Source organism: Lupinus angustifolius, chromosome LG04 (assembly GCF_001865875.1).
Source record: "Lupinus angustifolius cultivar Tanjil chromosome LG04, LupAngTanjil_v1.0, whole genome shotgun sequence".
In the NCBI taxonomy this organism is placed as follows: Eukaryota; Viridiplantae; Streptophyta; class Magnoliopsida; order Fabales; family Fabaceae; genus Lupinus; species Lupinus angustifolius.
This window is the reverse complement of record NC_032012.1, coordinates 4,295,347-4,315,258: the sequence shown is the minus strand read 5'-3', so window position 1 is coordinate 4,315,258 and position 19,912 is coordinate 4,295,347. Positions and strand designations below refer to the sequence as shown.

Here is a 19,912-nt window from a genome sequence, read left to right as displayed (position 1 = left end):
TATTTGTTAGAGACTTTGACATGAACCGCTTCTCTAATGTCTCCCATACCTCTGTTGGTGATGTCAGATCCATAACATGATACATCATCTCATCTGATAGACAAAGCCTTATGGTTTCCGCAGGCTTCTCCTTCAACTCTTCCCAATCCAGTTGATCCATACCCTCTGGTTTATTCTCACGCAGCGCCTTTGATAGACCTTGTTGAGCCAACACATCCTTAACCCTCCTTTGCCACAATCCGAAATTACCAGTTCCATCGAACTTCCCCACCTCGAATTTGGCACCTGGGTTAAGAGCCATCTGATAGCAATTGTTGGGAACAAGCGAACAATCAAATAGTAAAGAGTATAGAGACAAGAGAATAACACAAGAGATTTGGTAACGAGGTTCGGCCAATTGTGCCTACGTCCCCGGGAGCGTTGAGTGGCTACCACTATATATTATTAGAGAATAAGGATTAGTGTTTTACTATTCTTCTCCTTGTTACATTAGGTCTACATAACATCAATATATATAGCCCTCTACCCCAACCCATTTACATCAGCCCTAACCCATAACTTGTATTGTTGTTATCTAGAGATATGAGTCATTGCACAACACTTACTGAGATCATAATAAGCATGGGAATTGTAACATGTTAGTAAACTTAATTTAAAAAGTTAATTCACTCACATTGCTTTAAATTTCATCTTCTATGACTTTGTAGCAAACACAAATTTATCTTCTATATCTGTCTATCCCTTTAAACATACCCATCACCAATGACTACCAATATTAAGTTTAAATATACATTTTCTTTGAAGGGAATAGTAGAGCCAAACAGAGATGATTTCACCCACACGTTGACCATCATATTACCCTTTACTTCAAATTAAACATTTACCATGAAAAAAATCTATACATGTATCAGTTTGGTTTAAAAAATGTTTTTAAAAAATTAGTATCATTTTTAGTATTTAAGTGAGTTTTAAAAAGAATGTTTTATTCACGTATGTGATAGAAGTTGAGGATAGGGAATTAAGAAAGAAAATAACATAGAATTTCTTAAAAGAATATTTAATATGCCGGAAAGTAGTACATTTTAGATTTTAAGCTTTTATTCCATTTCTAAACTCTTATACTCTGCTCATCTTAGAATTAGAATGCACAATGAATCAATTCAACATGACATTTGTTCAAAAAATTGACTCTTTATTTTGTTCAATAAATTTAATTTATGAATAAAAAAGTTTAATTTTAGCTAAAAATTAAGTTTATTAAATAAATAAGTTAAACAAAAACAGTTTGACTTGTGTTGGGTATTCCAAGTGTGAATGAAGGAGTCTCACACTGGGCAAAAATAGATGAGTTAAACAGCATATAAGTGGATGGACTCATAGACCTAATACCTTAAGATTTAGGGTCAAGATGTGGTGTCAAGCCCACTTATATGTTTCTTTCACTTAGCCCACGGAGGAATGTTGTAACTCATGGATGAAGATCTCCCAACAACTTATTATGTTGATGACCTGATTCGATTATATATATTATACATAAGAGTGGCTCAAGTCAAAATCATTTTCATATAAAAAGAATAAATCGTTGTTATACATGGATGATTAATACTAAAAGTAGGTTTATGGTCACATGATAGATTAAAAAAGTAATTTGTGCTTATTTTTTAATTTTGACAATTCAAATAAAATTTAATGGACATATTAATTGTTTTTGTCTCTCACATGAACAAATATTCTCACTTTAAGTCACTTTCAATACATACATATACATATAGACACTTTACTAAATGAACTTTAATTAGTAGTTATATTTTTTATTAAAAGTCACGAACTTTTTCTACATGTATATGTGAAATACACCAAAATAGTGTAAGCCTTTAAATTTATGCTGAGTGACATAAATTTGATCTTAATGACTTCTCCACACTTATTTAGAACTAATGTTTAGAAAATCGTAAAAGAAGGAAGAAACTATCACAAACAAATTTTGAGTTGTGCTTTTTTAAGACGGATACTTTTACATTAATATATAGATATATACAATTTCTAAAAATCATGGAGACTTTGTTTATTTATTTTTTTTAAATCAACATTGCATTTAAACATAAACCAATCTTTATTTTTAAATCATTTTCAATATTCTTTTTTTAAAGGTGGTTTTAGAGGAGCCTGAACCTAAACATATATATTTGTTATCTTGTTTAATTAAAAAATAACCAAATGAATGAGTGGTTGGACATTTTGTTTTAATTATATGCTACAAAACTCTTTGTATCAACTAATTAAAGCAGCTTTATTTTCAGGCACTTGATAAGTTAAAACAACTCGCAAGCAAATCTACACACTTGATAAAGGAAATATATTTTACAATAATGTTATTTGTGTAATTATAATTGACCTTTTTTCTTATAATAAGTAGAGTTATTTGTATCCCCAAAATTTGTTTCCACTTCTCACTTATTATTATTTTTTTATCTATAGACACATCCTAACAAGATATCATCAAAACCAAAAGTACAAACTTATATCTAACACATAACATTAATATTTTTATGGGTATATTGTGGTAACATTGATATCGTTCCTAGGCCAGCATTCATGTGATTTTCTTAATCCAAAGAGAGATCGAACATTATATTTCTCAAGTCTTTAATTTTAACCAACTGAGTTATCAATATGTGACAGCTTACTTGTATTTTGACTAAATCATTTTCCTATTATTCTGTTCAATTTACTAGTATTAAGATAGCTACTGTTTGAACATATAATTATACACTTAATACTGTATTTGCCCCTCTATAATTATCGTTTTTTAGTTTAACTTTCATTTTCAAAGTCAAGAGAATATTAATCATTTTTATCAATTATATATTATGGTGCAGACAAAAATTAGTAGCGAATAAAGTGGAGATGTGTATTGGGAATGATATAAAACGAAAAATAATAACAATTCTATTAAAAAAAATTAATAATTTATTTGGTTTGTAAAAAAAAACCTAAAACAATATTTATAGAGAAAAGAAAGTGATTAATATATTATAAGCTCATATCCACCAATAAATTAATTCCTTAAAATTAGACAAAAAATATTAAATTAAAAGTGGGAGAAAAAACTAAAAGAAACTTGTTACACTAAGTGTTATGGAAAAAGTATATCCTAGAAAGTCAAGAAAAAAATTAATTGAAAGAAGATAGATGAATTTTGATATAATTAAATTATTTCACTCAATCATCCAATCTTTTTTTTAACAAAGGTGACCTTCACCTTAATATTAGGACATAGAACTACTTCACTTGAGTGTGCTATTCCTCCCCATCTTTGCTTCTCAAAATATTCAAATATGGTATATCTCAATAGAAAATGTCTTGAGATGTCAAATTTATAAAATAGCTTAGCATCATATTACTTGATATAAATATATAAAAAATATGGTCATATACCATTTATTGGTATAAAAAATACAATCAATACATCATCCACAATTTATTTGTATTATTTTTTTAGAAGTTAATGATAATTGAAAATGAATAGTGGAGGATGAAGTGACAGTGTATAAAACTTTTACACACATAGTGAATACATTTTTTCTCATAATTTAAATGATCAGAATCAAATTAAAAAAAAACATTATAAGAGGTTGAGTAAATATGAGCTACTGTCTAATTTGATTAACGAAAAGGTGCAGATAAGTTTAAATCAACTTTATATTATACCAACTTTGATATACAAAGAAAATAAAACTATTACATTTAGCTTTTGTAAGAGTTGTTTTCCTTAAAATATAGCATGTCCTTTTCTCTGAAGATATGTGTGTACTTACTATGGGCTAAGTGAAGTAGTAAGTGAATATTACTCTTAGAAAAAGATACAAACTTAATATAAGCTCTAAAGGCGTTACTTATAGAAATAGCTTTACCGTACTTATCACTTTTGAATAAACAACAACAATGCTTTTTAATTTTGTACAAAAATGGTTGATAAAACAATTAGTCTCATTAAAAAAAGTGAAAAACTCACATGGCGTGTCACACACCTTAATTGGAAAACCTAGTTGCTAGAGAAATAAACCCTAGCAAACCCTTGGTATTTAATGTTTAAACTTAATTCATTTTGATGAATTCTATTATAATAGGAGAACATTGTTATTGTATCATCTACTATTTATGTTTAATTATTATTTACTCTTCAAATAAGTAATATAGATGAATAATGTAATGATTATGTATAAATATTTACATTAACAATGCATAGATATTAGGGTTTTGTCCGAGTGAATCTACTGATATTTTTTAATTCAATAAATTTAATAATATATATATATATATAGATTAACATTTACATAAATAAAAAGTATATAGACTATAATTTATAAAAACAATATTGTAATTTATTAATGACTTAATATAATAAGATATATAAATTTGTTATGAGTGATAATGATATATTTAACTATAATTTATGTGATTTTATGAGGTTTAATATATTACCATGTAATGTAAACAAAATTACAATGTCATATTTTGGTCTTACTTTTATACCTTACTAGTTAATGTTACTATTGTCTATAGATACCAAAAAAAATTGGGTAGCCCAAACCCAACCAAAGTCTGGCCTCAATATGGGGTAATATTTTATTACATAGCTCTCTCTCAATCTTTATCTACATGTAGTTCAAACTTCAAACCCAAAATTACCTTATAGGTTTTTATGATTTTATGAAATATATGAATATATTCCTATAATTTAAAAAAAATATATAATTGGGTCTCCAATTGATACAAGTTTCTAAATAAATATTTATTTGGTAGTTGTATTAGCTTTTAATTAAGATATTGTTAACTATTAACTACTAGTACTAAATTATAGGACATAATTGAAACTTAAATAAACTACAGGACTTATAGAAGTATTATGCCCCTATAGTTTGTCTGATTTTTTTAAATAAGTGATAACTTAGCAAACATTATTAGTGTTAACCATGAGGACTTGATTGCAAATTTTTGAATTATAAACACCTGTTTGAAAAATAAGAAAAGCTATAAGAACCAACAAAATAAATTTAACATTGTCATAAAATCAAGATAGAAGAATACATAAAATTTAAGAGGAGAAAATGGTGAAAAGAGAGAAGAACGGAGCAATTACTTCCCACTTTTTGGTTTAATGGGTTTGAGCACTTAGTAAGTTTGGGCCTTCTATTGTTTTTTCTCACTTGTCTGATTCCTTATCAAATGTAGTTTTTTCTCACCTTACCGCTGTAGTTTCAAAGAATGATATTGATTACCAACAATATGTTGGTCGCTTGATCCTAGGATGATCAAAAGATCAAGAGTTTAATTTCTATGAGCGACACTCGTTGGGAGAGACGGTCACGCATTTGAGAAGGATTAGTTTCTTACTTACACAAGGTGAGGGATCTCTGGTAGTACAAAAAAAATGATATTGATTTCCCATTTTTTCACATCATACCAATCACAACTATTTAACTTTGGGGATCCTATTATTTTTGTGAATCTACAAATAGCTAAATATAATAGAATTCATAGACATAATAAATTGGATATTAAAGAAATGAGGATTCTATAAAACTTTTGCTTTTGGCACTATAATGTAAGCAGGGAAGATGAGGTTCAATAAAATCATACAAAATTGAAATAAAAGAAACTGAATTTCTGAGCATGGTCAAAGAAAGCATTTGAAGTTAGGTAGAGTGTTGACACTCTAAATTCACTAATCATACTCTTTATTAGCTTATGATAGTGTTAATAGACAATGTAGAGTGTCCATAGCATTCATTACCTTTGAATTCATTCTCATTTAAAGTGCCAATAGTATCTGTAGGCTATGTTCGGGAAATGAGAAGCTTGAGAGTATTGAAATACACTTATGAGACGATCCTGAAATCTCTTATTTCCCTCCATTCCCTTGCAAAACTCAACTCGCAAACGAAACCTTAAAGTCGGGAACCGGAAAATTGCAATACCAAGCATGGAAAACAATGGAAGCTACAAGAGTGACTTTACATCTAAGGAATATAATCATTTTCTAGTATTGGCTTAGTACGTGTCCCCATAGCTAATGGTGCTTTGGTGCTTCCAATTGATGTTATCTTCAAATTTTCATAACTATCAGCAACCCATTCCAATTGCTGAATCTCCATATCCTTCTTGATTCTTATAACTCTAGCAGCAATTAAACTCAACATAACCACCAACAATAACCCACCAACCACATATGCAACAATTATCCACACCTTGTACTTATTGTTCCCACCATTTTCCTTAACAGGTTCTGGAGCTGGTGCTGGTGATGATGGAGCATTAGATTCCACAACAATTGAAAAGTGCCCTTGTTGAAGTGTTGAACATGAATTTTCATGTGATAGAATATCAAACTGCACTGAACCATGTAAATCAAAATACACACACTTAGCCACTGACCCTGATGGTGCTGATTTCACATTGGAGAATTTGATCAAAATTGGCTTATCAGAAGCTCTTATATCCAATGCAGGCAACTCAGAAGCTGACAAATTGGTACCACTATAAGCCAGTAGACCCAAAACAGGTGCTAAATATGAGTAACCAGGTAAAGGGTAAAAAACTTCAGACCAATTCCCGAAGTTATGGTACACCCAAACAAGCCTTTCAACATAAGGTTGTTCAACAACACCAATTGGGATCTTAAATTCTTTGTAACTTTGAACTCCCCTTTTTCTCAAACTACCACTTTTAAGCCTCATTGCTGAGACACTAATACCTGATAGGTTTTTGGGTAGTTTAGCATCATAGGGTACCCCAGTTTTGGGGTTAAAAAGTGCCTTAAAGGCATAATTTTGAAGAATTGCATCAAGATCACTTGATGAGAGGGCAGAATCAGGTAAAAGCTGAGAGCTTGAAAATTGTATAGAAAGAAGCAATGGCAGTGAGAACAGGGCAAGGAGAATGGATCTGACCCTCATCAAGATCTCATTAGTTTTTGTCAAAATCAAACAAAACACACCACTCAGAAACAGAACCAGAGGCTAAGAGATACAAAATAGAGAGAAAATTGAAAAAGATAAAGACTTCACTGTTTAAACAGCACAAAATAAGCATGAATTGTTCAGCATTGTTGTGTTGTGTGCTGCAAAAGAAGAAAACTAGAAACTTCAGTTCCAGGAACAAAAATCAGATTTTTACAAAAAACCCATTGTTTTTCTGTGATGGGTTGGTGGGAGAATCTTGAAATTCTTATCGTTGTTAAGAGGAAATGAAAAAAGTGAAATGTAATATTGGAGATAGGAAAAAAAGAAGGAAAAAAGTTGAAAAAAGAAAAGGGTCATAATGCTAGCTAATGCATGCACACATTTCTATTCAGCTGTTCTATTTTGTGTTGTGGTGTATGGACCCTGATTTAGGTTTTTCTCTCTTCAAATCTCTTTCAATTTATAATTATAGAAATGATGATTTTATTATATTTAAAATTGTGCAAAGGATATCAGTAGAAGAATTAAATAACAGGTTTTTATAGAAACTGAAAAGAAAATGATATATCTATATAAAAAAAAGTAACATATTCATTATTACTTTTAATATTTTCTGAATTTATGGGTTTGGGTTCAAAAACGAATAAATAAGACATATTAAATACGTACTACCAAGACAGATCTAGAATCATACATGATATATTTTATTTCATATAAAAAATGTCAGAGTTATCTATCTTTGATTCATTTTTAAAGTAATAAATCTCCTCAGTCAACTTAACTCATAAAAGATGAATATGTATGGACCAAATTAATTTATATGTTGGATCTTTTATATTGCATGAGATGCTAAACCAAGGAGGTACTGCTATTTAAGGAACCAAAACATAACTTTACATAAAAGAGTGCAATAAACACTCATTCCACAAAATTTAGGGGGTCACGGGATCACAATAGGAGCTACCAATAACAAAGCATGTTCATTTATAAGAGTGGAATTAGCTGCTAATACCAACTCTAATCAATGGTACACAATTCTTAGCCAATGCCACAACTACCTTTTCTTTTATGGGCTTATTATTACTCCCTTGTCTATAAATGAAAAATATATCATTTTCTTGCTATAAAAAGATTCCTAAAAAATATATTTTACTTATAAGAAATTCAGCCTGTGACGAAGTTGTACTACGAAACTGCAGCATATAGTCACATAATAAATGCCCATCATACAATGACAAATTTGCTCCTCTCACTTTATTTGATTTGACCTTCTCACTTGTTTTTCTCCTCTCGGAGGATTTTTGTTGTTGATAAGATCCTCTTAGATGATTATGTAGATGAGAGAGATGTCCAAATACATTATCACAGGAATTTCATCAAATCACTCACTAAGAAATTATCTTTATTTATCTTTCTCTTCTTTGGGATGAAAAATTAATTGACAGACTCTGAACCACACATTCATTCTCATTTCTGGTTGAAAAATTTGAGTTCTACTCTCCTGCTTAGGGCTAGGCAGATAATGAGGAAACAAAAGAGAATGTTTTTTTAAACAACCACAATCATTTCTATAGAAAGTTTTAATCAAATCTTGATCTCAGTCAGTTTCAGGTATATGAATTGATGACAGTATAATATTCTATCATAAACTATGTTTATTGATAAAATATTGATATCTAAATCATTTCACATACGATTTGAACTGAACTTGGAAAATAAGTTTTAATGAGAAACTAAACATATTTTCTATTCTTCAAATACAATGTTTTTGTATGGTGATTTTTTTAATGCATGGTGGATTTTCAATGCTTCAAAATTTTGCAAGGAATTATTTTAGAAAGATTTGTTAATAGATGACTAAGTTTAAGATGATAGAACTTTAATCCTTATTGTGTTACTCATTTGGATCACAAATGATAAACACAAAAGTCACTTCGATAACGTTTTATAAAGAGGATAAATGTATACATTCATAATTATCAAACAAAGAGACTCTATTAGCATGATTTATGAGCTCCACACAATTAACCTCATACTAGATCTTGATTAGCTATGAAATATTCATTAGTAATTTAGATTTTCACACTAGACATTTGGGTAAGAATCCACATATAGTTAACTAACTACCAATAACCATTTTATAATTGATTAATAAACTCATGAAAAATAAAAAATAGGTGCCTTACCAACTCCTTCAGTATTAGGAAACTGTTCCATGTAGAACCAATGGTCAATTACACAAGCTTAGCCTATATTGTAGTATGAGAAATTGTCACTTGATCAGTGTAATGATTTCTCACAGACTTCATTGATCAGAAAATATGTATAGAACAGAAAGAGAAACGAATATTGACTGCTACTGATGTTTAACTGTAACTAGAATCAATAATCATGCATAACCATGATGCACAAACATGAAATCATGATTTGGACTTGGAAAAAAATCAAGGAACATCAAAAAGTGGTATTTTCTATTTAACAGAAGAACTTCATGTCATTTGGCACCCTTTCCTGTGATAGAAGAGATACTTCTTGTGACTCAAGAACTCTTCGAATCCTTTACAGTCACCTCAGAAGTCTTTGCACCCTTCTCAGAAATGGAAGATGAGGTGCCTCTGGTTAATTCTGAATCCATGCAATGGTTGGTCTCTGGAGGCGATGATAGGGATGCTATAGATGGAGTAGTAGATCGCGGGGACATAGTCGGCACTGGAGGAAAGTTAAGAGGGTTAACTTCGGTGACTTCTTCATTGTTCTCATCTAAGTAGACAACATCCTGCATTGTAAGCTGGTGATATTCAACTACTTCCCTTAGAAAGCGGTTCTCACGAGCATAAATTGAGTTCTCATGGGCCAAGCGAGCTTTTTCAGCCAGAAGAGTTTCAAGTTGAAGCCGTATCTATAATGGAAATGCTATCATGAAAATGTAGAATTTGGTTGTGAAATAGTATATTTAGCACACTTTCCATAAGGACACAATGTGGGTACAAATCTGAATAATCAAATCAATCTGAACCATATATGAATTATCAACTACTCAAATTTGATTGATCTAATATTCTAAGTTTGGGAAAGAATGTCTTTGCAGGGTAAGTAGAGCAAGTGGTAAAATTTTATTTAACAGAAATTAGATTCGAGAGACAGGAGGGAAGTACACAACAAGGGGAGAATCGGTGAAATCGACTTGCAGACCAACAACTAGCACCTATCTACACCAACCCAAGTTTAAATGGGATGGGACACAAAAAAGTAACATTAAACAGGCTGCTAAGTGCTAAGTACTGACCAGAACTCATTGTTTTAATGAGCTGAACATAAAAGTTTTTTGGTCTTGGAATGTCTTAAACTTTTGGTGGCTACTGTTACTAAGGAAAATTGAAGTGAACTAGGCTGCTAAATACTAAAAACCACAATTCATGGTTTTAATGTGCTAAACATAAAAGTTTGTTGGTTTGGCATGTTTAAACTAAGCAAAAGTTTTAAAAAAGGCCGCCCAGTAGGCACAAATTTATGAGGTTTGAAGATGCGTAGATATAAGTAGCCTTACGCTCAAGAGTAAGAACTTGGGAAATTTGGGTGGGAATAATGACATATTTTTTAAAAAAAAATAAGGGCTTACCAAATCGTCATCTTCTTGGCTGTCTCCTCTTTCACGATTCTCACGGAGGATTTTATTTTCTTCCTCTAGCTGAGCACATCGATCCTTTGCAAAAGCCAGATCAGCTTTGACAGTCTTCAACTCTCGAAGAAGTAGTTTCGCTTTGGTAGCCATTGCCATTGCAACCTGCCACAAAAACCAGCAGGCAAACAATGCATTCCATTCAGATATATCATAGAAGCTTGTGACTTATGATGATATCAACCTGATACCATCTTGGAATGATTTTTTAATAAACATGTATATTTTAAGAATATACATGTATATTTTACTCTTTGCTTTAAGCCTTAATTATCTACAAGGACGAGCCTCAGAAAATTATGGCCCTATCCAGCTTTAGGTTCCCAAAGCTTTTTAAGAATATTTGTAGGTATTAAATTAATTTTGTAGGTAATGAACTAAGCTATTAGTGCAATGATGGCTGCATTTGAAAGATACATTCAATGGGACCCAAACGGAAGCAATATTAAGGAAATCGAAGAGGAAAAAAATTAGGGCTTCATAATGTCAACAAAAGATTACAAAGCTAGTTCATAGTTGCAATCCAAAACATGAAACTAAAAATGAAAAATAAAAAAAACAAGAAAATGCATTTAGTAAAACCTTTTTCTCCAAATTGGAAAAATAAACTAAACAATCATTACAAAAAGTTGTTGAATTATATTTGTCTACTACTCTCCTTGTCAACAAGGGTTAGTCATTGCTATGTTACAATCTAATAGTTCAAATGAAAGTGCTAGAACCTAGAAGAGAAATAAGAAACATGCTTCCGTAAACAGACAAAATGCATATTCTACTCTGTTTTTATACGAAAAAACAGCATACAAGCTACTGAAGCTAGTAGTTTTATAAATAAGCTAATTAAAGTAATTTTATTTTTCAGAAAATGACAGTTATAATTAGTTATACTGCAAAATCTATGAAGTGTTGCTGCATATGTCATATGTTAGACATGGTCACACCATATAACACTCCAACACAAATGATTTGTAATTTTTTAAATTAAAAAGATAAAAAGAAGTTCACTGTTAAACAGCACAAAGAAATTCATAACACTAAAAAAATTCTAACCATGTTTAAACACAACATAAATAACACACAACAAAAAAGGCTCAAGATTTATAATCCATATTGTGGCAAACAAACATCAATACATGCACAATCACATATTACATTTTTAATAAATATGTGTAGTTTTTCATCTACTTGTGGTTCAGATTTTGTTGCCATTTTCTATGTATCACAACAATTTTAATCTTTTACCCCGTATCCATGTCTTTGCATCATAGCTGATTTTGCTTTCCTTGTTTTCTAACATAGAAGTGTTGATAAATGAACGTACTCAATTTTCTCAGTTTATTTTTATTCTGAAGTTTAAGTTCAATCAATTTCCAATTTTCGAATCAACAGAATCTTAGAACACAAGATTTTACAGACACAGCAAGTATATCTGTGCAGTAAATTTTGCTAAAAAACATGATGAAAGAATGAAGGGAAGATAAAATAAAAAAACAGCTTGGAGCAAGACTGTTGAACTTTACATGCTGCACTACTTAACGACACAAGTACTTTTACCACATTAAAAAGTGATACATAGTTGGCACCTTACGTCGCGGGATGCCTTCAGTTGAAGTTCTTGGCCTGTTTGCATTTCTGACATCTGGGTCCGCAACTGGGATTGTTGCAATGTAGTAGAATGGTTTGTCTCTTGATTCTGCCCAACAGAGTTGCCAGGCTTTTTCCTGATATGTTTACGAGTTTCCTGAATGATATCTGAGGTCCTGTTCTCAACAATTGTAAAACCCTCCTGCACACATAAATGAGCATGAGTACTAATAAGATCACAAAGCATATAGTTTGGAGGGAAGGGGCAGAGAAAAAGAAAGTTGTGCAAGTAGATTAATATGAATAGAAAATACAACCTACCGTAATACATTTTTTATCTATCGACGACAAAAGTGATAATAATGACAATAACCAAGCCTTAGTCCCACTAGGTGGGGCCAGTTACATGATCGAATGACGTCATAGTGTTCTATCATAAATCATGTCCATTAGAAAACATCGATCTCTAAATATTTCCTAATAGTTTCGCTTATGATTTTTCTTGGCCTCCCTTAGCCTCTAAAAATTGGACTAACCTCAATTTGATCTCCTCTCTTAATGCGGCTTCCAACTGTCCCCATCTAACATGCCCAAACCAAGGCTTGATTCTACCATGTTTTTACGGTACGAGCTACCCCAATTTTCTCCCTAATGAATTCATTCATAATCCTATCTTGTCTAGTGTCTCCACTCATCCAACACAACATTGTCATCTCGATTACATTGAGTTAGTTCTCTTGTTAACATTTTAGTGCCCAACATTTGCTCCATATAACATTGCAAGTCTTAAAATTGTGCGGTAAAATTTCCCCTCAACCTTGAGTGACACCTTTTAATCACATATGACACTTGATGCACTCCTCCATTTCATCCATTCCAACATCCTACTTGAATCCTATGGTTTATAACCACGGGAGAGACAAAAAGATGCATAACTACAAAGAAGAAAGACACTCATGAAGTAATGCTGATCCAATTTTTATAACTATACTACACAAAAAGTTAATTGATTAGCAAAAACGTTCATATCATAGCTCACCTCCAAAGATTTACCAATGGTGCCACCAATATGATTAAGAGAAGATGCGAAAGCATCTAACCCCTTCAAAAATGCCGGCCTGTCCCTTCTAAGATTGCTCCCCTCTAAGTGATTTGAATCTTGGAACTACACAGAGAATGACAATAGCATCCAATTTTACAGTTAAAAAAAGAAGCAGGCAAGCAGCTAATGTCGAATGCAAAGATTGTGATAATAGTTTAATTTTAAAAACATGAAGTGCATATGCCCCTGCTTTGGTGTTCTGCTAATAGTTATTTACTTATTTCAACTGAGTTACCACTTCCGAATTGGATACAGGTTGACCAGCTTAGCTGCATTTCCTTTTCCTTGTAATCTGATGTATTTTCTAGGATTCTTATCCTCATTTTATTTGTAATTCCGCTTCGTTATTTCTATCTGGCAAACTTCTATGTCTAAAAAAATAGTAAGTAATCAGGTAAATTGCAGATAAGAAAACCTCTAGGGGACTACCCCTTAGCACTCTAGTCTAAATAGTCACAACTTTTTGTCTAACATGGTAACATGTGTGTCTCTTCCAAAATTAATGCACCTTTCTCTTGCTTACAACTGAAACTACAATTTTTACTACAATTCCCTTAGAAAGCGGTTCTCACGAGCATAAATTGAGTTCTCATGGGCCAAGCGAGCTTTTTCAGCCAGAAGAGTTTCAAGTTGAAGCCGTATCTATAATGGAAATGCTATCATGAAAATGTAGAATTTGGTTGTGAAATAGTATATTTAGCACACTTTCCATAAGGACACAATGTGGGTACAAATCTGAATAATCAAATCAATCTGAACCATATATGAATTATCAACTACTCAAATTTGATTGATCTAATATTCTAAGTTTGGGAAAGAATGTCTTTGCAGGGTAAGTAGAGCAAGTGGTAAAATTTTATTTAACAGAAATTAGATTCGAGAGACAGGAGGGAAGTACACAACAAGGGGAGAATCGGTGAAATCGACTTGCAGACCAACAACTAGCACCTATCTACACCAACCCAAGTTTAAATGGGATGGGACACAAAAAAGTAACATTAAACAGGCTGCTAAGTGCTAAGTACTGACCAGAACTCATTGTTTTAATGAGCTGAACATAAAAGTTTTTTGGTCTTGGAATGTCTTAAACTTTTGGTGGCTACTGTTACTAAGGAAAATTGAAGTGAACTAGGCTGCTAAATACTAAAAACCACAATTCATGGTTTTAATGTGCTAAACATAAAAGTTTGTTGGTTTGGCATGTTTAAACTAAGCAAAAGTTTTAAAAAAGGCCGCCCAGTAGGCACAAATTTATGAGGTTTGAAGATGCGTAGATATAAGTAGCCTTACGCTCAAGAGTAAGAACTTGGGAAATTTGGGTGGGAATAATGACATATTTTTTAAAAAAAAATAAGGGCTTACCAAATCGTCATCTTCTTGGCTGTCTCCTCTTTCACGATTCTCACGGAGGATTTTATTTTCTTCCTCTAGCTGAGCACATCGATCCTTTGCAAAAGCCAGATCAGCTTTGACAGTCTTCAACTCTCGAAGAAGTAGTTTCGCTTTGGTAGCCATTGCCATTGCAACCTGCCACAAAAACCAGCAGGCAAACAATGCATTCCATTCAGATATATCATAGAAGCTTGTGACTTATGATGATATCAACCTGATACCATCTTGGAATGATTTTTTAATAAACATGTATATTTTAAGAATATACATGTATATTTTACTCTTTGCTTTAAGCCTTAATTATCTACAAGGACGAGCCTCAGAAAATTATGGCCCTATCCAGCTTTAGGTTCCCAAAGCTTTTTAAGAATATTTGTAGGTATTAAATTAATTTTGTAGGTAATGAACTAAGCTATTAGTGCAATGATGGCTGCATTTGAAAGATACATTCAATGGGACCCAAACGGAAGCAATATTAAGGAAATCGAAGAGGAAAAAAATTAGGGCTTCATAATGTCAACAAAAGATTACAAAGCTAGTTCATAGTTGCAATCCAAAACATGAAACTAAAAATGAAAAATAAAAAAAACAAGAAAATGCATTTAGTAAAACCTTTTTCTCCAAATTGGAAAAATAAACTAAACAATCATTACAAAAAGTTGTTGAATTATATTTGTCTACTACTCTCCTTGTCAACAAGGGTTAGTCATTGCTATGTTACAATCTAATAGTTCAAATGAAAGTGCTAGAACCTAGAAGAGAAATAAGAAACATGCTTCCGTAAACAGACAAAATGCATATTCTACTCTGTTTTTATACGAAAAAACAGCATACAAGCTACTGAAGCTAGTAGTTTTATAAATAAGCTAATTAAAGTAATTTTATTTTTCAGAAAATGACAGTTATAATTAGTTATACTGCAAAATCTATGAAGTGTTGCTGCATATGTCATATGTTAGACATGGTCACACCATATAACACTCCAACACAAATGATTTGTAATTTTTTAAATTAAAAAGATAAAAAGAAGTTCACTGTTAAACAGCACAAAGAAATTCATAACACTAAAAAAATTCTAACCATGTTTAAACACAACATAAATAACACACAACAAAAAAGGCTCAAGATTTATAATCCATATTGTGGCAAACAAACATCAATACATGCACAATCACATATTACATTTTTAATAAATATGTGTAGTTTTTCATCTACTTGTGGTTCAGATTTTGTTGCCATTTTCTATGTATCACAACAATTTTAATCTTTTACCCCGTATCCATGTCTTTGCATCATAGCTGATTTTGCTTTCCTTGTTTTCTAACATAGAAGTGTTGATAAATGAACGTACTCAATTTTCTCAGTTTATTTTTATTCTGAAGTTTAAGTTCAATCAATTTCCAATTTTCGAATCAACAGAATCTTAGAACACAAGATTTTACAGACACAGCAAGTATATCTGTGCAGTAAATTTTGCTAAAAAACATGATGAAAGAATGAAGGGAAGATAAAATAAAAAAACAGCTTGGAGCAAGACTGTTGAACTTTACATGCTGCACTACTTAACGACACAAGTACTTTTACCACATTAAAAAGTGATACATAGTTGGCACCTTACGTCGCGGGATGCCTTCAGTTGAAGTTCTTGGCCTGTTTGCATTTCTGACATCTGGGTCCGCAACTGGGATTGTTGCAATGTAGTAGAATGGTTTGTCTCTTGATTCTGCCCAACAGAGTTGCCAGGCTTTTTCCTGATATGTTTACGAGTTTCCTGAATGATATCTGAGGTCCTGTTCTCAACAATTGTAAAACCCTCCTGCACACATAAATGAGCATGAGTACTAATAAGATCACAAAGCATATAGTTTGGAGGGAAGGGGCAGAGAAAAAGAAAGTTGTGCAAGTAGATTAATATGAATAGAAAATACAACCTACCGTAATACATTTTTTATCTATCGACGACAAAAGTGATAATAATGACAATAACCAAGCCTTAGTCCCACTAGGTGGGGCCAGTTACATGATCGAATGACGTCATAGTGTTCTATCATAAATCATGTCCATTAGAAAACATCGATCTCTAAATATTTCCTAATAGTTTCGCTTATGATTTTTCTTGGCCTCCCTTAGCCTCTAAAAATTGGACTAACCTCAATTTGATCTCCTCTCTTAATGCGGCTTCCAACTGTCCCCATCTAACATGCCCAAACCAAGGCTTGATTCTACCATGTTTTTACGGTACGAGCTACCCCAATTTTCTCCCTAATGAATTCATTCATAATCCTATCTTGTCTAGTGTCTCCACTCATCCAACACAACATTGTCATCTCGATTACATTGAGTTAGTTCTCTTGTTAACATTTTAGTGCCCAACATTTGCTCCATATAACATTGCAAGTCTTAAAATTGTGCGGTAAAATTTCCCCTCAACCTTGAGTGACACCTTTTAATCACATATGACACTTGATGCACTCCTCCATTTCATCCATTCCAACATCCTACTTGAATCCTATGGTTTATAACCACGGGAGAGACAAAAAGATGCATAACTACAAAGAAGAAAGACACTCATGAAGTAATGCTGATCCAATTTTTATAACTATACTACACAAAAAGTTAATTGATTAGCAAAAACGTTCATATCATAGCTCACCTCCAAAGATTTACCAATGGTGCCACCAATATGATTAAGAGAAGATGCGAAAGCATCTAACCCCTTCAAAAATGCCGGCCTGTCCCTTCTAAGATTGCTCCCCTCTAAGTGATTTGAATCTTGGAACTACACAGAGAATGACAATAGCATCCAATTTTACAGTTAAAAAAAGAAGCAGGCAAGCAGCTAATGTCGAATGCAAAGATTGTGATAATAGTTTAATTTTAAAAACATGAAGTGCATATGCCCCTGCTTTGGTGTTCTGCTAATAGTTATTTACTTATTTCAACTGAGTTACCACTTCCGAATTGGATACAGGTTGACCAGCTTAGCTGCATTTCCTTTTCCTTGTAATCTGATGTATTTTCTAGGATTCTTATCCTCATTTTATTTGTAATTCCGCTTCGTTATTTCTATCTGGCAAACTTCTATGTCTAAAAAAATAGTAAGTAATCAGGTAAATTGCAGATAAGAAAACCTCTAGGGGACTACCCCTTAGCACTCTAGTCTAAATAGTCACAACTTTTTGTCTAACATGGTAACATGTGTGTCTCTTCCAAAATTAATGCACCTTTCTCTTGCTTACAACTGAAACTACAATTTTTACTACAATATAATGATTTGCCACAATTCTCATGAGTTACAAATCATATCAAACTTCTTAAAAAATTGAGTTACATATCATACCAAACTTTTTTTTTCTGGCCTAACAAATGAAGGAACATCCTTGCTGAGGACACGTGTAATTCTAAACTCACCTTGTCCCTAGATGCTACACCAGGCAATTTTGACCTTGTTGTCGCAGGCGTTTCGGACTGCTGGGTTACGTTATCATCCTCGATAATTGATTTGGCTTTTCTGGCCAGAACATCCCAAAATCCATTCTTGGGTTGATTCAAGCTTTTCATAGATGTAAATTCATAAGACCTTGAATCCTATATTTACAAACAATGTACCAAGTTTAGCAAAATTAGACTACTGTTTTGAATCAACAGAATGATCATTCAACAGAATCCAAAGAATACAGATTGAAGGGACATGGAGAGAAAATAAGTGAAACATGCATTTTCAATAATCAATACATTCATATTAAAAAAATCAGTATTAGCTTTATGTTTTGTGCCCACAATTGTAGATCTGCCCAGTATCTACATCTAGTCAAAGTCACTGCAACTATATGGGCATCAACAATTAAAAGGAGTTTAACATGAGTTAATACCCAAAAAGAAATTCATTAATCAAGAGGGATAAACCGATAAATACAAAAGAAGAGGCAAAACAATAAGAATCCTTAGAAAAATACAGATATAAGAACATTGTGCTCTTGAAGGCCAGAAATTGCTACGTATCTAGTATGAATGAAGATGTTCAAAGGAGTCTGATTTGACAGAGTTTCCGCACACTAACTAGGTTTTGAACTTTTGATGCCACTCATGTTGCCAATATGGTTCACATTGAATGCTACACACGAGCAAATAGCAAAATGAACCTTGCAACACAAGAATTGTTAAAGTGAACCCATAAATAAAGTAATGTTCTTCATTAGTCTTCTCAATCAAAATCTCCTTTGCTGAAGTGTAAAGCAAGAATTATTAGCTTTCTAATTTTCTTCCCACTAAGAGAAAAATAAACAATCCTAATAATCTATGACACTTAAAAAATCATACGCATTCTGACTAAGAGGTAACTGGTTCAAATCCTGGAAGCAAACTGGATAAGGTTTTATACATCTACCCTCATTAGGTAAGAGTCTCGAGCACTAAATCGTCCTTTTACTTCAAAATACTACGCATTGTGTAATTAAAAACAAACATAGTATTGAATATCCATTGACAAACAGATGAAGCGAGAGAAAGAGAAAAACCTTAGGAGGTATTGGAGTAGGTTGAGGAAGATAAGAAGTAGAAGCATTGTGAGAGAAATTTGAGTGACCATAAAGAGAGGACAGAGAAGAATCACGACGAGCAGAAGAAGCTCTGATAGCTTTGGCAGCAAGGGAAGAAGACGACGACGTATCAATCTGATTCGGAGTATTCGAAGAAGAAGAAGAAGAAGAAGAAGAAGGTTTATTCTGTTTCCTTCTATAGGCCATGTGAACCACTACTTGGAATCGAAATGAAGAAGAATGGAATAACGGAGTTTCACGAAATGGTGTTACGGTGGCGGCAACACCGTCACCGTGTACTTCATACAATCTTCACCGATTCGTCAACGATGTTGCGTCCTTCTTTTTTCTTCAATCGGGGTCCTATGCTTAACCTCAGTACCGAATGGAAAAAAATCCTCTCTATCTCCAGTAATAGAGACTAAGTTATATACTTTGTTTGTATCTTTAATGATAAAGTGTCATCTACTGTATTTAAGAATGTAAAATGTATATTTATATATAGACATTATACTATCTATTATTTATTTAGATTATTATTTTTTTGAATAACTAACTATAATTATATATCAACCATGGTTAATATAATAACAATCATTATACATTTAATATACAGTCTTGCACCAGGACAGAGTTTGGATTTATTTGTTGG

General features: G+C 32.3%; 3 protein-coding genes and 1 long non-coding RNA gene across 4 annotated transcripts in view; all 4 read right to left on the bottom strand.

Annotated features, from left to right (window-relative positions):
- Positions 1–1,706, bottom strand: part of LOC109345193 — a 17,750-nt gene extending 16,044 nt beyond the window's left edge. Inside the window, exon 1 of the long non-coding RNA XR_002107400.1 lies at positions 1,696–1,706. This is a non-coding gene — a long non-coding RNA (uncharacterized LOC109345193). The remainder of the gene's footprint in view (positions 1–1,695) is intronic.
- On the bottom strand, positions 5,608–7,332 carry LOC109345191. The gene has a single exon (XM_019584033.1). It carries the CDS (start codon positions 6,957–6,959, stop codon positions 6,024–6,026), a length of 936 nt encoding a protein of 311 aa, XP_019439578.1. The 5' UTR covers positions 6,960–7,332; the 3' UTR covers positions 5,608–6,023.
- On the bottom strand, positions 9,409–13,653 carry LOC109344559. The gene is made up of 5 exons (XM_019583324.1): positions 13,558–13,653; positions 13,268–13,393; positions 12,233–12,430; positions 10,585–10,749; positions 9,409–9,864 (listed from the first exon to the last, which is right to left on the bottom strand). The coding sequence occupies exons 1-5, from the start codon at positions 13,651–13,653 to the stop codon at positions 9,505–9,507; spliced, it is 945 nt and encodes a 314-aa protein (XP_019438869.1). The 3' UTR covers positions 9,409–9,504.
- LOC109344558 lies at positions 13,874–19,571 on the bottom strand. Its single transcript, XM_019583323.1, has 6 exons — positions 19,240–19,571; positions 18,134–18,310; positions 17,376–17,501; positions 16,341–16,538; positions 14,693–14,857; positions 13,874–13,972 (listed from the first exon to the last, which is right to left on the bottom strand). The coding sequence occupies exons 1-6, from the start codon at positions 19,465–19,467 to the stop codon at positions 13,874–13,876; spliced, it is 993 nt and encodes a 330-aa protein (XP_019438868.1). The 5' UTR covers positions 19,468–19,571.

Coding starts and splice junctions, on each gene's coding strand:
- LOC109345191 (XM_019584033.1), bottom strand. CDS start 6,959: ATGAGGGTCAGATCCATTCTCCTTGCCCTGTTCTCACTGCCATTGCTT.
- LOC109344559 (XM_019583324.1), bottom strand. CDS start 13,653: ATGAGGATAAGAATCCTAGAAAATACATCAGATTACAAGGAAAAGGAA. Junction 13,394..13,557: donor AATTCGGAAGTGGTAACTCA/GTTGAAATAAGT, acceptor TTCTCTGTGTAG/TTCCAAGATTCAAATCACTT. Junction 10,750..12,232: donor AACTGAAGGCATCCCGCGAC/GTAAGGTGCCAA, acceptor TTTTTGTGGCAG/GTTGCAATGGCAATGGCTAC.
- LOC109344558 (XM_019583323.1), bottom strand. CDS start 19,467: ATGGCCTATAGAAGGAAACAGAATAAACCTTCTTCTTCTTCTTCTTCT. Junction 18,311..19,239: donor CTACTCCAATACCTCCTAAG/GTTTTTCTCTTT, acceptor TTGTAAATATAG/GATTCAAGGTCTTATGAATT. Junction 17,502..18,133: donor GTGTAGCATCTAGGGACAAG/GTGAGTTTAGAA, acceptor TTCTCTGTGTAG/TTCCAAGATTCAAATCACTT.